Here is an 18,264-nt window from a genome sequence, read left to right as displayed (position 1 = left end):
GCCTGTAAAATAAAAATAAACCCTAAGCTAGCTACAATGTAACTATTAGTTATATTGTAGCTAGCTTAGGGTTTATTTTATAGGTAAGTATTTAGTTTTAAATAGGAATAATTTAGTAAATGATAGTTATTTTTATTTAGATTTATTTAAATTATATTTAAGTTAGGGGGTGTTAGGGTTAGACTTAGGTTTAGGGGTTAATAACTTTAATATAGTGGCGGCGACGTTGGGGGCAGCAGATTAGGGGTTAAGAAGTGTAGGTAGGTTGCGGCGACATTGGGGGCAGCAGATTAGGGGTTCATAAGTATAATGTAGGTGGCGGCGGTGTCCAGATTGGCAGATTAGGGGTTAATAATATAATGTAGGTGTCGGCGATGTCGGGGGCGCAGATTAGGGGTTAATATGTGTAAGATTAGGGGTGTTTAGACTCAGGGTTCATGCTAGGGTGTTAGGTGTAGACATAAATGTATTTTCCCCATAGGAATCAATGGGGCTGCGTTAGGAGCTAAACGCTGCTTTTTTGCAGGTGTTAGGGTTTTTTTCAGCCGGCTCTCCCCCATTGACTCCTATGTGGAAATCGTGCACGAGCATGTTTAGCCAGCTCACCGCTAACGTAAGCAGGTCTGATATTGAGGTGAGATGTGGAGCAAAATTTTGCTCTACAATCACTTTTTTGCGGTTAACGCCGGGTTTGGAAAAACCCCTAATACCCGCGCTGTCTGTAACTGAGCGGCGAGCATAAACTGCTCGTTAGCACCGCACAGCTTCTAACGCCAAACTCGTAATCTAGCCAAATATTTGTGTCTAAAAACCAAACAGAATTCTCTGCCAAGAAAAGCTGAGAGGAAAATTAAATTCAATTTTAATATCTAAATATTATAATGAAAAAGAATACTGTCACTTTAAAAACAGTAATTTAAAGTTAATTTAAGAGACGTTGTAACAGACACAGAGCATGTAGAGATGATTGTGCAAAAACAAAATAAGAAACATCATATCCTAAGAAACATTCTCCATAAACATGATAAAGAACGTTTTATATCTACAATATCGTTTGGATAGAATAGGATTTGCACATTAACATTGTGTTGTTAAATAAAAAGACATGTAAACTCCGTTCTCATTCAGAGTTGACTGAGAGACGCGGGGGTCATATGACCGGACCCGGCCAGAGACGGAAATGGCGTCGCAGCTCCTTCTCTGTGAAGGAGGCGGAGACACAGCTAACAGTATGGAAATAAAGCATGCAATATTTTTTTAACATCGCGCTTCATGCGCCCACCAGAAAAACTGCTTGACCCTGTATCAAGAAAAATACAATCTCAATGATCTCAGATGCTGCTCCTATTCACACAGTAGTGTGGCGGTAACTTCCTTATTAGGAAACCGACATCGAACTGCGCAGTCAAAAGACATATAGTCACTACACAAAAAGTCTCAAAACTAAGAAACTAACCTTCTGACAAAGAGCTAAAAATACACTTCCAAACATCAAATAAAAATAGTATAGAGGTGACATTAACCCTTAGGTGCCTCTAAACTTCCACAGGAGTCCAGACGATCAGGGGATTACATATTAACCCCCTAGTCTCCTATCACCATAAACTGCCTGCGTCTGCCTAAAATATCCTTCTAAGGCATATTTGTGTCCCACATAATGTTGCAGAGAAGGCTTAACCCTTTTAGTGCCAGTCTCCCATCCTGAAGACGAAAAGGCACTTACCTGCAGTCTAGCCGTCCAGCAGGAGGACAGCCTACCTGATATGAGAGGATACCCCTCCTCACAGAGATCTGTAGAGAAAAGAAAGAGTAAACCTACTCAGGCTTTCTATGCCATGGGCAGCAACAATGTTAGGAAAATGCAGCAAGGCCCACATTACAAGTTCCTAACTGCTTTAAAGCCACCACTGCCCTATTGAAGAGACTAACAGGGAGTACGGCTATACCCAAACTTGAAAAGAAAGATCAGAGCAAACCTACTCTGACTTTCAAAATAATAAAATCTTGATTGAAGTGAAAGAAATCCAATCTTCTTCAGTCACCTCTTCCTTGTACTGAAGGCAAAGAGAATGACTGGGGGTTGTGGGAAAGGAAGTGATACTTAACAGTTTTGCTGTGGTGCTCTTTGCCTCCTCGTCCTGGCCAGGAGTGATATTTCCAACAGTAATTGATGATGATCCGTGGACTCACCATGTTGTTAGAAATAAATAAATAATGAAAGTATATTGCAGAGTGTTATATACAATTTACAATTTTGCGTTAGAAGCTATGCGGTGCTAACGAGCAGTTTATGCTCACCACTCACTTACAGACAGCGCTGGTATTACGGGTTTTTACAAACCCGGCATTAACCGCAAAAAAGTGATCGTAGAGCAAAATTTTGCTCCACATCTCACCTCAATACAAGCGCTGCTTACGTTAGCGGTGAGCTGGCTGAACGTGCTCATGCACAATTTCCCCATAGGAATCAATGGGGGAGAGCCGGCTGAAAAAAAACCTAACACCTGCAAAAAAGCAGCCCCATTGATTCCTATGGAGAAAATACATTTATGTCTACACCTAACACCCTAACATGAACCCTGAGTCTAAACACCCCTAATGTTACACTTATTAACCCCTAATCTGCCGCCCCTGACATCGCCGACACCTACATTATATTGATTAACCCCTAATCTGCCGCTCCGGACACTACCGCCACCTACATTATACTTATGAACCCCTAATCTGCTGCCCCCAACATCGCCGACACCTACATTATATTTATTAACCCCTAATCTGCCATCCCTAACATCGCTGACACCTACCTACATTTATTAACCCCTAATCTGCCGCCCCCAACGTTGCCGCCACTATATTAAAGTTATTAACCCCTAAATCTAAGTCTAACCCTAACCCTAACACCCCCCTAACTTAAATATAATTTAAATAAATCTAAATAAAATATCTATCATTAACTAAATTATTCCTATTTAAAACTAAATACTTACCTATAAAATAAACCCTAAGATAGCTACAATATAACTAATAGTTACATTGTAGCTAGTTTAGGGTTTATTTTTATTTTATAGGCAAGTTTGTATTTATTTTAACTAGGTAGAATAGTTATTAAATAGTTATTAACTATTTAATAACTACCTAGCTAAAATAAAGACAAAAGTACCTGTAAAATAAAACCTAACCTAAGTTACAATTACACCTAACACTACACTATAATTAAATTAATTCCCTAAATTAAATAAAATTATCTAAAGTACAAAAAAAACAAACACTAAATTACAGAAAATAATAAATAAATTACAAGATTTTTAAACTAATTACACCTAATCTAATCCCTATAACAAAATAAAAAAGCACCCCCAAAATAAAAAAAGCCCTACCCTACACTAAATTACAAATAGCCCTTAAAAGGGCCTTTTGCGGGGCATTGCACCAAAGTTATCAGCTCTTTTACCTGTAAAAAAAATTACAAAAATTACAAATCCCCCCCCAACATTAAAACCCACCACCCACACAACCAACCCTACTCTAAAACCCACCCAATCCCCCCTTAAAAAAAACACTAACCCCTTGAAGATCACCTTACCGGGAGACGTCTTCATCCAACCGGGCAGAAGTGGTCCTCCAGACGGGCAAAAGTCTTCATCCAAGCCGGACAGAAGTGGTCCTCCAGACGGGCAGAAGTCTTCATCCAGACGGAATCTTCTATCTTCATCAATCCGGCACAGAGCGGGTCCATCTTCAAGACATCCGACGCGGAGCATCCTCTTCTTCCGACGGCTACGACTGAATGAAGGTTCCTTTAAATGACGTCATCCAAGATGGCGTCCCTTCAATTCCTATTGGCTGATAGAATTCTATCAGCCAATTGGAATTAAGGTAGAAAAAATCCTATTGGCTGATGCAATCAGCCAATAGGATTGAGCTCCCATTCTACTGGCTGATTAGAACAGCCAATCAGCCAATAGGATTTTTTCTACCTTAATTCTGATTGGCTGATAGAATTCTATCAGCCAATCGGAATTGAAGGGATGCCATCTTGGATGACGTCATTTAAAAGGTACCTTCATTCAGTCGTAGCCGTCGGAAGAAGAGGATGCTCCGCGTCGGATGTCTTGAAGATGGACCCGCTCCGCGCCGGATGGATGAAGATAGAAGATGCCGTCTGGATGAAGACTTCTGCCCGTCTTGAGAACCACTTCTGCCCGGTTGGATGAAGACGTCTCCCGGTAAGGTGATCTTCAAGGGATTAGTGTTAGGTTTTTTGTAAGGGTGTACTGGGTGGGTTTTAGAGTAGGGTTGGTTGTGTGGGTAGTGGGTTTTAATGTTGGGGGGGATTTGTAATTTTTTTAAAAGGTAAAAGAGCTCATTACTTTGGGGCAATGCCCCGCAAAAGGCCCTTTTAGGGGCTATTTGTAATTTAGTGTAGGGTAGGGCTTTTTTATTTTGGGGGGGCTTTTTTATTTTGTTAGGGGGATTAGATTAGGTGTAATTAGTTTAAAAATCTTGTAATTTGTTTATTATTTTCTGTAATTTAGTGTTCGTTTGTTTTTGTACTTTACATAATTTTATTTAATTTAGGGAATTAATTTAATTTAATTATAGTGTAGTGTTAGGTGTAATTGTAACTTAGGTTAGGTTTTATTTTACAGGTACTTTTGTCTTTATTTTAGCTAGGTAGTTATTAAATAGTTAAAATAAATACAAACTTGCCTGTAAAGTAAAAATAAAACCTAAGCTAGCTACAATGTAACTATTAGTTATATTGTAGCTATCTTAGGGTTTATTTTATAGGTAAGTATTTAGTTTTAAATAGAAATAATTTAGTTAATGATAGTTATTTTATTTAGATTTATTTAAATTATATTTAAGTTAGGGGGGGTTAGGGTTAGACTTAGATTTAGGGGTTAATAACTTTAATATAGTAGTGGCGGCGACGGGGGCGGCAGATTAGGGGTTAATAAATGTAGGTAGGTGTTGGCGATGTTAGGGACGGCAGATTAGGGGTTAATAATATTTAACTAATGTTTGCGAGGCGGGAGTGCGGCGGTTTAGGGGTTAATATATTTATTATAGTGGCAGCGATGACCGGTTCGGCAGATTAGGGGTTAAAAATTTTATTTTAGTGTTTGCAATGTGGGAGGGCATTGGTTTAGGGGTTAATAGGTAGTTTATGGGTGTTAGTGTACTTTTTAGCACTTTAGTTAAGAGTTTTATGCTACGGCGCTGTAGTGTAAAACTCTTAACTACTGACTTTAAAATGCGGTACCAGGCTTGATAGGAGAGGGTCTACCGCTCACTTTTTGGCAGAATCGTAATACCGGCTCTATGCAAGTCCAATTGAAAAAAGAGGATACGCAATTGACGTAAGTGGATTTGCGGTATTTCCGAGTCTGGTCAAAAGAGTGAGCTGTACACCTGTACCTGCAAGACTCGTAATACCAGCGGGCGTTAAAAAGCAGCGTTGGGACCGGCCAACGCTGCTTTTTAAGCCTAACGCACAACTCGTAATCTAGCCGAAAGTGTTTTTAATGTCCCTTTAATAGGAGGTGGCAGAGGAGAATGGCCAGACTGGTTCAAGCTGACAGATACACAAAATAACTACACATTACAACAGTGCTACGCAGAAGGCCCTGAACACACAACACAAGGAAAATGTTCCTTTAATAACTTGCTTAGGAGCCATCCCACTTCTGGAGCACTATATGGCAGCAGGTTTGCAAGAATGTTATCCATTTGCAAGAGCACTAGAGGGCAGCACTATTTCCTGTTATGTAGTGCTCTATATGCCTACCTAGGTATCTCTTCAACACAGAATATTATGGGAACTAAGCAAATGTGATAAAAGAAGTAAATTGGAAAAAAATATATATCCTCTGTCTGAGTCACAAAAGAAAAGGTTTGGGTTTCATAAAGTTAATTAAATAGTTAAAGTACAGCTCTGGACCCACAGAGCACTGCAGGTCCTAAATGGAAACTGCCACTAGTGCTGCTGATTGGATCAGTGGCAGATTGCACTTGATACCAGCAGTGATCTGCGGGTCCTAAGCGAGACTTTAAAGGGATATGAAATAGTGCTCCTTTACTAAAAAAAATATACAGTATCTCACAAAAGTGAGTACACCCCTCACATTTTTGTAAATATTTTATTATATCTTTTCATGTGACAACACTGAAGAAATTACACTTTGCTACAATGTAAAGTAGTGAGTGTACAGCCTGTATAACAGTGTAAATTTGCTGTCCCCTCAAAATAGCTCAACACACAGCCATTAATGTCTAAACCGTTGGCAGCAAAAGTGAGTACACCCCTAAGCGGAAATGTCCAAATTGGGCCCAAAGTGTCAATATTTTGTGTGGCCACCACTATTTTCCAGCACTGCCTTAACCCTCTTGGGCATGGAGTTAACCAGAGCTTCACAGGTTGCCACTGGAGTCCTCTTCCACTCCTCCATGACGACATCACAGAGCTGGTGGATGTTAGAGACCTTGCGCTCCCCCACCTTCCATTTGAGGATGCCCCACAGATGCTCAATAGGGTTTAGGTCTGGAGACATGCTTGGCCAGTCCATCACCTTTACCCTCAGCTTCTTTAGCAAGGCAGTGGTCGTCTTGGAGGTGTGTTTGGGGTTATTATCATGTTGGAATACTACCCTGCAGCCCAGTCTCTGAAGGGAGGGGGATCATGCTCTGCTTCAGTATGTCACAGTACATGTTGGCATTCATGGTTCCCTCAACGAACTGTAGTTCCCCAGTGCTGGCAGCACTCATGCAGGCCCCCCAGACCATGACACTCCCACCACCATGCTTAACTGTAGGCAAGACACACTTGTCTTTGTACTCCTCACCTGGTTGCCGGCAGACATGCTTGACACCATCTGAACCAAATAAGTTTATCTTGGTCTCATCGGACCACAGGACATGGTTCCAGTAATCCATGTCCTTAGTCTGCTTGTCTTCAGCAAACTGTTTGCAGGCTTTCTTGTGCATCATCTTTAGAAGAGACATCCTTCTGGGACGACAGCCATTCAGACCAATTTGATGCAGTGTGCGGCATATGGTCTGAGCACTGACAGGCTGACTCCCCACCCCTTCAACCTCTGCAGCAATGCTGGCAGCACTCATATGTCTATTTCCCAAAGACAACCTCTGGATATGACGCTGGGCACATGCACTCAACTTCTTTGGTCGACCATGGTGAGGCCTGTTCTGAGTGGAACCTGTCCTGTGAAACCGCTGTATGGTCTTGCCCACCGTGCTGCAGCTCAGTTTCAGGGTCTTGGCTATCTTCTTATAGCCTAGGCCATCTTAATGTAGAGCAATAATTCTTTTTTTCAGATCCTCAGAGAGTTCTTTGACATGAGGTGCCATGTTGAACTTCCAGTGACCAGTATGAGAAAGTGTGAGAGCGATGTCATGGATACCAGACGGCTAAGGCTACCCCCCACCCCCCTACAACCTCACCCCTGTTGTTTCTCAGTGGTCATGGGCTCCTCAGAGCAACCACAATCTCTGGAAGCTTTTGGTTGCATGATTTTGTGTTCCAAACTTGTTTAGAAAAGAGCTGGTCTATGACCTGGAAAACCCTCCTAGGCTGGCTGGGCTCCTGGAACTCCCGGTCGGCCACCTCACAACGGACACCCGCCTAACCCCTCTCAGGCTGTCCGGGCTCCTGGAACTCCCGGTCGGCCAAAGAACAGCAGAACACCCGCTAACATTACCCCTGGTCGCTCCAGCAACCATGTGCTCCAGAGCTCCGCTCTTTTGGGGATTAGTAGCCTCTAGGGAGGACAAGAGGTGTGAGAATTACCGCAGGGGAGCTCCTTTGGGAACCGGGGTTTTGGACACCCCTACCCCATAATTTTAACGGGCTGTATCTCTGGTCCCCAATAACGATTCACGCCGCTTTTTGGACGGCAGCATCTGGGGACCGAGAGCTTTCAAATGAAACCCTGGAAGTGCCGCCGCTCCCCCGGGATCACCCCAAAACCGTCACCACTGTGTCCTGGGATTCTGTGAGACTATGGCTGCTGTGGAGGCGCCGGTTAGTCGGGAGGGGCGGGAATGGCGGGAAAACTGTGGCATTGTCTCCCTGTTTTAACAAGATGAGCTGTGTGTATAAAAGGAGTGTGTGTTGTACAATAAAATCAGTTCTTATTTCACCTGAATGCTAGTCTGTCTAGTTATTTGGGTGAGCTCCAGTTAAAATCACTTTCCTGGGCTACATAGCAGCCTGTTCCAGGCAAAGGAAGGACCCTCTGGCAGAGCTACCCAGTCGGGGTAGTTTGAGTCTGCCACAGGGTGGGACACTGAGTACTGGTGCTGTCGGGCATCAGGGGTGGCTACAGGCTGTGGTCACTAGCCAGCTACATAGCTGCAGTCGGCAGGGAGGAAGCATGACTCGTTTGGCGGAAATACGCAGTCAGGGTATCCGGGGGTATCCGTCACATTGGCTGGCAGCGGTGGGATCTGCTTCTTTCACACAGTTTCTGCTGACAGAGGAGACATACCACAGTAGCCGGTAAATATGGAGGCAGAGTTCCTAGGGAGAGTACAAAAGATGTTGACCGGAACAAATGATCCTTGTTCGGAACAGGACGTTCTGGCATGGAGGAACCTTGCCCTATGAGACCTCTGGTGGGAGGCTCTGCAACAGGAGCAGGAAAATGGAAAGGTCCTCCCCACCACGAATGACACGAGATTCCGGGTTCGGTGGACCGTGAGACTGCCTTTCCTGGGAGAACAGCCAAAGAAGGAATGGATAGCTGTTCTACATAGACTGATCCAGTAAGAGATGTGGGTGGAGGACGGCTATCGGGCCCTCCAATGGCTCTCTATGCAAGCGCAGCCATGGCTGGAGGAAGGCTCCCCCACAGAGGGCTTTGTCTTCGGCGGCCCTGGATTGCTGTTTACAAAAAGGACAGAGGACCCACAGTTTGGGAGCGAGACAGACCAGGGTCGGGAGGATATCTCTGGGCTCCAAGAGGAACTGCTGGATCTCTTGGAGGAGACCTGGCTGCTGGACGATCTGGATTTTATAATTGACCAGGAAGAGGCACTGGTCAAGGAATACAAAAGGCTGCTAGATCTTACTAAGCAGCGTGCCAAGGACATACAGATCTGGGGTGCAGCCCTCTGGGATTCATGGAGCTCGACCGTGGAGGAGTGGCAGCAAAGAAAAAGGGAACCAGGGCTGTGGGATCCTGATCAGCAGTCTGGCTCTGAGCTTATAGACTTGGACAAGGAAGCCACCCCAGCAGAAGCGCTAACAACAGGGCAGAGAGCCGCCGGCCTCTGCCCAGCACCTGTAACAGCTCCAGGAAACCCGGGAGCGGAGGTAGTCATCCTCCCTCCCCTTACAGAGAGAGATGGATGTTGATAACTCTCCCCAGCGGCAGAGCCAGGAGCCGGGAGAGAAGACAGTCAGTCTCTCTCCCCAGCGGCAGAGTCATCCCCTAGGAGCGGAGGTAGTTGTCCTCCCTCCCCGTATACAGAACCCCTTCCTGAAAGAGGAGACAGTCAGTCTCTCTCCCCAGCGGCAGAGCCATCTCCTGGGAGCGGAGGTAGTCGTCCTCCCTCCCCGTAAACAGAACCCCTTCCCGGAGAGGAGACAGTCAGTCTCTCTCCCCAGTGGCAGAGCCATCCCCCTGGGAGCGGAGGTAGTCGTCCTCCCTCCCCGTAAGCAGAACCCCTTTCTGGGAGAGGAGACAGTCGGTCTCTCTCCCCACAGGTAGATCCATCCTTCGGGAGCGGAGGTAGTTGTCCTCCCTCCCCTTACAGAGAAGCCCTTGCAGGAAGAGACGGGTATCGATATCTCTCCCGAGTGGCCAAATCCCTTTCTGGGAGAGGAGACAGTCGGTCTCTCTCCCCAGCGGCAGAGCCATCCCCTGGGAGCGGAGGTAGTCTTCCCCCCTCCCCGTAAGCAGAACCCCTTTCTGGGAGAGGAGACAGTCGGTCTCTCTCCCCAGAGGCAGATCCATCCTTCGGGAGCGGAGGTAGTCGTCCTCCCTCCACTTACAGAGAAGCCCTTGCAGAAAGAGACGGGTATCGATATCTCTCCCCAGTGGCCGAATCCCTTTCTGGGAGAGGAGACAGTCGGTCTCTCCCCAGCAGCAGAACAGTTTCTCATGGAGAGGAGGTAGCAGACCTCCCTCCCCAGCGGTAGATCTCCTTCTCAAGAGAAGAGACAGACGGACTCTCCCCTCAGTAGCTTGGCAGGGTCTCTACCCTTTTCTTGTCCCGGAGTATTTTTCACCGAGGGCAGTCGTTGCATTGGGCAAGGGGGATAAAAGTGTATACAGTTGGTGCCACATGTTTGGGCAGCCGAGCTTTACCTGCCTCACCAAGGAGCAACCTCCCCCTCTGGTCTGGGGTGGGAATACAGCTGGGAAACTGGCACTATCTTTGTTTGTGGGTGGGTCACAGAGTGTCACAGAGAGAGGCAGTGTGGCCATAGAACTTAAGGACACTGGAACTTGTGGGACAGCAATTGTTTTGGAGCCGGCCTTAGAAAACTTGTTCGGGACATTGCCTTATGTGACTTTCCCTGCGCCCAGGAACCCCCCAGGATGCCCCAAGCTCAGGAGAGAAAGGATAACCTCTCCCAACAACCGCGAAGTGGAGGGCCACCGTCGGACAGCCCCAGGCCGACCCGTTAAGGGTCTAGCTGGGTCTGCCGAACTGGAGGGGGGGGGAGATGTCACGGATACCAGACGGCTAAGGCTACCCCCCACCCCCCTACAACCTCACCCCTGTTGTTTCTCAGTGGTCTTGGGCTCCTCAGAGCAACCACAATCTCTGAAAGCTTTTGGTTGCATGGTTTTGTGTTCCAAACTTGTTTAGAAAAGAGCTGGTCTATGACCTGGAAAACCCTCCTAGGCTGGCTGGGCTCCTGGAACTCCCGGTCGGCTGCCTCACAACGGACACCCCCCTTACCCCTCTCAAGCTGTCCGGGCTCCTGGAACTCCCGGTCGGCCACAGGACAGCAGAACACCCACAAACATTACCCCTGGTTGCTCCAGCAACCATGTGCCCCAGAGCTCCGCTCTTTTGGGGATTAGGAGACCATAGGGAAGACAAGAGGTGGGAGAATTACCGGAGCGGAGCTCCTTTGGGAACCAGGGTTTTGGACACCCCTACCCCCATAATTTTAACGGGCTGTATCTGGGGACCGAGAGCTTTCAAATGACACCCTGGAAGTGCTGCCGCTCCCCCGGGATCACCCCAAAACCGTCACCACTGTGTCCTGGGATTCTGTGAGACTATGGTTGCTATGGAGGTGCCGGTCAGTCTGGAGGGGCGGGAATGGCAGGAAAACTGTGGCATTGTCTCCCTGTTTTATCAAGATGAGCTGTGTGTATAAAAGGAGTTTGTGTTGTACAATAAAATCAGTTCTTATTTCACCTGAATGCTAGTCTGTCTAGTTATTTGGGTGAGCTCCAGCTAAAATCACTTTCCTGGGCTACATAGCAGCCTGTTCCAGGCAAAGGAAGGACCCTCTGGCAGAGCTACCCAGTCGGGGTAGCTTGAGTCTGCCACAGGGTGGGACACTGAGTACTGGTGCTTTCGGGCATCAGGGGTGGCTACAGGCTGTGGTCACTAGCCAGCTACATAGCTGCAGTCGGCAGGGAGGAAGCATGACTCGTTTGGCGGAGATACGCAGTCGGGGTATCCGTCACAAGCGATAACACCAAATTTAACACACTTGCTCCCCATTCACACCTGAGACATTGTAACACTAACGAGTTACATGACACTGGGGAGGGAAAATGGCTAATTAGTCCCAATTCGGACATTTCCACTTAGGGGTGTACTCACTTTTGTTGCCAACAGTTTAAACATTAATGGCTGTGTGTTGAGTTATTTTTAGGGGACAGCAAATTTTCTCTGTTACACAGGCTGCACATTCACTACTTTACATTGTAGCAAAGTGTCATTTCTACAGTGTTGCCACATGAAAAGATATAATAAAATATTTACAAAAATGTGAGTGGTGTACTCACTTTTGTGAGATACTGTATGTTAAAGGAATATAAAACTCAAATTTGTTCTTTCGTGATTCAGATAGAGCATGCCACTTTAAGCAACTTTCTAATTTACTCCTATTACTAGTTTTTCTTTGTGCTCTGGGTATCTTTATTTGAAAAGCATGAATGTAAGCTTAGGAGCCGGCCCATTTTTGGTTCAACACCCTGGGTAGCGCTTGCTTAACCAAAAATGGGCCGGCTCTTAAGCTTACATTTTTGATTTTTCAAATAAAGATACCCAAAGAACAAAGAAAACTTGATAATAGGAGTAAATTAGAAAGTTGCTTAATTTTGCATTCTCTATCTGAATCATGAAAGAAAATAATTAGGTTTCTTTAAGGTTATCCCCCTCCTCGAACTAGTGATGAGTGCCGCAATGTTGAAATCTATCTTTCACTACATTCCTGTGGTGACCTGTTTGCACATGTGCAGTAACTCTCCTTCAGATACCTGCAGTATAACCTAGGTCCATAATGGCAGCACCCCTACGATTAGTGGGAGGTGAATGAAATGTGTTTAGTGTCACTTTAAGTTGTATTCTGCCTCTTCAAAGCATGGGCAATAACTGACTTCCAGTCTCTCTAACATTTACTGGATAGTAAACCAGCTCATATTGCTCTAGAAAATGTATTACATCAAGCTAGATAGGCCTTCTTGTAGAGACCCCAGTGGGGCTGTGACAGGAAGTAAATGGCACTGCAGAAATAAATTTACAAAAAATAAAAGGGAGAATGTAAAATGCTTCATAATACATACTGCTATGATTTCTATTATGTATAACTTACTGCTTTTGTATTACAACACTGAAACTGAGACTGTTTTATATCCCTTTGCAGGGGTTAAGCATATAGCATTACAGCAAAAGTAGTGTTAAAATGACATGCACTAACAGAGTACAGTATGCAATTTTAACACTACAATAGCCCTTTAACCTTACAGTAGGTGTGGGAGATAAAGATTTTTGTATCTCATTTAGCTGGTTTTGCTCACTTAACCTCCCCAGCCACAATTAGCAATTCAATACCTAACTATAAGGATTTGAGTGTAAAGAGAGGAAACATGAACATGTCCGCTTTTCCTGCAGGCTCAGCCCATGTAAATATACATGTCACTGAGAACAATAGGTAATGGTTTTAGTGACCAAAAACAGCCATTTCAAAAATAGAAATAAACACGAAGAAACACTTTCTCATACATTTAATACTCTGCAGCAAGTGTAACAAGTAATATTGAACACATTAAAGGGCCATTGTAGTTGAAAAATGACATGCTGCAATCCGTTAGAGCATGTACTTTTATGACTATCGTCATAAAACACACAGTAGAAGTGCTCGATACCCACAGAGCACTGCTCATTCAGAGCGAAATTCACCACTGATCCAATCAGCAATGGTTAAACCAGGCCTGCACTTTGGGCATTGCGAGAGGGGCACCCGCCCAGTGCCCTACTCTTTAGGGAGTCCCGCACTTTGAGGGTATGAGAAGGTGCCATGTATATCCTGTATAGTTTATAAAGAAGTGTTTATGGTATTATCAGAAGATGTTATATATACTGTTAATCTTTATATAGGTAACACTGAATTTTGGGACAGGAGTGGGCCATTAAGGGGGCAGGGCATACAGTGGGAGGTGAATAAGAGATCTGGGCTGTGAGGCCCCCGCAAACTTGTTTTGCCCAGAGCCAGCAAATGCTATGGGTGTCCCTGGGTTAAACTGATTGGCACTGTTCATTTGCAGGAGTTAAACACACAATAATGAAGGGTCAATAGTCATAAAATGACATGCTCTAACAGAATAGAGAATGTCATTTTATGACTATAATGGCCCTTTAGGGGAAAGGAAAATGTACTGTACATTGTCCCTTTAATTACATCTTGCCTAAAGTGAGCAATATGCTATGAAGATTTGTCTGCAATGCTGGATTTTAATAATAAAATTATCTATTTTGCCCCTATAAATGTATTTTATTATTATCATCATCACCCAGTTCCTCCTATAATATTTAAGACAGATTTATTGTTTCATGAAATGTATTGCCAGCTGGGTCTTTGAATACTTGTAGTGTCCCTACCCACATACACCAATCACAGTGCTCAAAACCAGAATGTAATGGTTCCTGACCCCCAGAATCAAGAAAACTGTACTGCATTCGACCTGTCCTGCAGTAAACCCCCTGGAATAATCTAATTATTAAATAGTTTCATGTTAAACTAATTCCAGGTCTTACTATCAAAGTGTTTACACTCTGCACACAGTGACTGCATGCTTCTGTGACATTTAGAAATGTTCTAAAAAATGTTTCCTATGTCGCTTTCAGAATAGTTTACTAACATAAGATATCTTATACTGTGTTTATAGCATGATGCATGTCAATAAACAGTACTAATTATGTATCCAAAAAGGGCCAATAAACATCAAGATAACATACAAATATTAATGTTCGCTGAAACATAAACATATATATTTTTGCTAATACTCTACTGTTTTCTTTTCATAGCTACCCTGTTTACTTTGGGGGAGCTGCACATCTTGTACGCACAGTAATTATATTACACTACTGCAGCAAACCACACACGTTACCTTACAGCAGGCAGCCATAACCAGGAAGACTAGCTGCATACTCAATCAGTTAAGGTGGTATTCTTACTAAGTTCCGTTGGCCACTGCATTTATCAGACAACTGATATTTCTACCACTAGGGGGACCTTTCATTCCATATGTAGAAATCACTTTGTAAAGCAAAAAGGGCTTAAGGTGGTATTAACATATCAATGTTACTGTTTTTCTGATAGCTCAAAGTTTCTTTGCTATAATATTATCTACCTATCTTCATAAACATTCTATTCTGTTGTCACCCCTAAGCAAGTTAATTTATCAACTCCTTCCAGTATTTGATTTTGTCTTCATTCTTCAGCAAAAAATAGGCAAACATTACAAAAGATTGTTACTCATTTCATTTTTATTTACCAATTATTATTTATTTATTTATTTATAAAATATTTTACCAGGAAGGAATATTACTTCTGATTGTTACAGACTTTCATACTGGCATTCTTCCTTTAATGGCAGTTATACTATTATTAGGTACCATGTTGTCATTTATAGCACAGGTCTCTTAAAAAGTGTACATAAACATAAAATAACCCAGGACCACTTGCATATTTACAGTCCTCAAGTTTAAATGGACTGTAAAGTCCAAACTAATCTTTCATGATGAAGACAGGGCATGTCATTTTAAACAACTTTCTGGTTTACTTGTTTAATCAAATTTGCTTTGTTCTCTTGTTATTCTTAGTTGAAAGCTAAATCTAGGTAGGCTCATATGCTAATTTGTAAGCCCTTAAAGGCAGCCTATTTTCTGAATGCATTTGACAGTTTTTCACAGCTACAGGGCATTAGTTCATGTGTTTCATATAGATAACATTCTGCTCGAGCCTCACTCCCAGGGAGTTATTTAAGAGTCAGCACTGTCATGAGATGCAGGACATATGCAGGACACAGCAATGATGGTACAACTCTATTTTATTAAAGAGCACAGAAACATACATCTAGTCAGGTTGATTCCACTAACTAACTGCGACACAGACTACCGGACCTAAGCACCGCCCCCAAACTAGTGACATCACTTCCTGCTCTCATCACATCTTCCCCCTTTAAATATAAACAAATAATTTAAATATAACAAATAACAGGGTATACAAAGAGCATACAACAACATTTTTTTTTAACAGTATATAGCAAATTGGTTACAGAAAAATAAACAACATTAATTACATCCTGACTTGGACATCGGGGTAGACTACCCTAGTCCACAGTGACCATGGGATTATTCTGCCCATACTTCCGGTCACTGTTCTAGCTAAAGTCTCTATATCGGGCTGGAAGTTTCACCACTCTTCCGCTTGATGTAACTTTGCATGAACTGTCCTCTGATACAGAAGGAGGTGAATAAGAGTCCGCTGGAGGCAAAGACATATCCCCGCTGCGATCTTGCTGAGGGGAAGGCACCTCTCTTAGAACAGGGGATCCCACCGGCGGTGGTACTGAGGCATCCAGTTCCAGACTCTCTGGTACGGGCTGAAGATGTCTTCGGTTACGGCGTGTAACCGTCTCTCCATCAGTAAGGACTGCATAAGACCTTGGTTCTGGAGAGTGTCCAATTACTGTAGCAGGCGTCTTCCATTTCTTCTCATCATCCAGTTTAATTCTGACACTTTGCCCCACATTTAGTTCCTGTAAGGGCCTGACAGAATGTCTCCTGTCGTAGAAGAAACGATAGCCCTTTTTGGCCTCTTCATCCCTCCTAAGGACTTCGTCCCGAGGAACAGAGCCAGTCGGCTTGAAGACACCCACTGAGGGTAAAGTGGTGCGAATCTGGCGTCCTAGCATCAGCTGTGCCGGGCTTAACCCCGTGGCTTGAATGGGCGTCGCCCTGTATGACAAGAGGGCTAGGTACGGCTCAGATTGCTTTAAAATGAACTTTGTTGTTTGAACAGCCCTTTCAGCCATTCCGTTGGCCTGCGGGTAATGTGGACTTGACGTGGAATGTACAAAGTCATATTCCCTGCTGAAAGCACTGAACTCTGCAGAAGTGAACTGCATGCCATTATCACTCACTAGCTCCATCTGAATGCCCCACCGGGCGAACAAGCTCTTCAGACGAATGATAACGGCTTGACTTGTGATATTATTCAAAGGTGCAATTTCCAAATACCTGGAATAGTAGTCGATCACAACAAGGAACTTTTTCCTGTGCAGTTCACACAAATCAGCAGCTATTTTCTGCCACGGCCCCGCAGGCAGCGGAGTAGAAATCAAGGGCTCCCTTCTCTGAGTAGGCCGGCGTTCCCGGCAAAAGGCACATTTAGACACGTGATTTGCAATGTCAGAGCTGATCCCAGGCCACCACACAGCTGTAGCTGCCCTTTCTCTGCACTTTGTAATGCCTAAGTGGCCATCGTGAATCCTGTTTAACATCTCCTTCCTCATGCTGACAGGGATAACAATGCGGTCATGGAACAGCACCAACCCCCTCTAGCTCTGTGAGCTGCGACCTCTCTGACTGGTAAGAACTTAAAGACATCCAGGCTGCCCGGCTCTCGGGCAAGCCTTCTTTTATGTACTTTATAACCTCTTGCAGATCTGTGTCCAAGTATGTCTCTTTCTTTATTTCTTCCAGTTTCCTTGAAGAAATGGACTTTGAGGCCAGAACCGAATCAACATACACTTTCACATCAGATTCGGTTGAGGATTCTTCAGCAGCAGCCAGCGGGAGCTTGGATAGTGTATCTGCCACAACCAGTTGTTTCCCCGGCACATGCACTGCCTGAACATTGAACCTGAGTAGTCTCATTAAAAGTCTCTGGCATCTTAAGGGTGTTTTGTCGATATCATAAGAGTTGATTAGAGGGACTAGCGGTTTATGGTCAGTCTCCAGACTAAATTTCTCTAAACCCACTAGATAACGCTGAAAGCACTCACAGGCCCAAACTGCAGCCAGGCACTCTTTCTCAATTTGAGCGTATTTTGACTCAGCAACCGTCAGTGTGCGGGAACAGTAGGCGATGGGCTGTAGTTTATTTTCATTTAACTGCAGGAGAGCAGCCCCCAACCCATAACTGCTTGCATCAGCACTAACCACAGTCTTTTTAGAAGGGTTGTAGAACCCCAGCACTGGGGCAAACCCCAGCAGGGACTTGGCCTGCATAAAAGATTTTTCTTGTGAAGGTCCCCAGACCCAGGCAATGTCTTTCTTTAGCAACTCTGTGATAGGGTGTAGAACTGTTGATAAATCTGGAAGAAACTTGCCCACATAATTTACAAGGCCCAATATCTGTCTCAGCTCATGTACATCAGAAGGACTTTTCATCTGTTCAGTAGCACAAATTTTCTCGGGGTCTGGTTTGATGCCATCCCCATTAATAATATTCCCAAAGTAACACAATTCAGTATTCCTAAAATGAAATTTTTCTTTATTTAACTTCAGCCCAGACTCTTTGATAGCCTGCAGCACACAACTTAAATGCTGATCATGCTCCTCCACTGTAGACCCATACACTAGAATGTTGTCCATGACGACTGCCGTGCCCACGTGGTCACTCAGGAGAGAACTCATTTCCCTTTGAAAGATTTCAGGAGCAGAGGATATGCCAAAGGGGAGTCTGCAGAAGCAAAACCAACCTACTGGTGTGATAAAGGTAGTCAGTTTGCGGCACTTTGGATCTAAGGGGATCTGCCAAAA

At 44.3% G+C, this 18,264-nt stretch overlaps 1 protein-coding gene across 3 annotated transcripts in view; it reads right to left on the bottom strand.

Annotated features, from left to right (window-relative positions):
- Window positions 1-18,264, bottom strand: part of ALKBH8 (alkB homolog 8, tRNA methyltransferase) — a 532,982-nt gene that overhangs the window by 211,402 nt on the left and 303,316 nt on the right. For 2 of the 3 annotated variants that reach the window (XM_053708557.1, XM_053708560.1), the window contains exon 1: window positions 14,604-14,622. The exons of the other annotated variant lie outside the window; for it this stretch is intronic. In XM_053708557.1, the coding sequence (XP_053564532.1) occupies window positions 14,604-14,621 (18 nt within the window). In that variant the 5' untranslated portion in view covers window position 14,622. Of the gene's footprint in view, window positions 1-14,603; window positions 14,623-18,264 lie in introns of those variants that run through there. 3 annotated transcript variants of the gene reach the window in all.

Source organism: Bombina bombina, chromosome 3 (genome assembly GCF_027579735.1).
Source record: "Bombina bombina isolate aBomBom1 chromosome 3, aBomBom1.pri, whole genome shotgun sequence".
NCBI lineage: Eukaryota > Metazoa > Chordata > Amphibia > Anura > Bombinatoridae > Bombina > Bombina bombina.
Note: the sequence above shows the minus strand (reverse complement) of the source record. Positions and strands in the feature narration are given on the sequence as shown.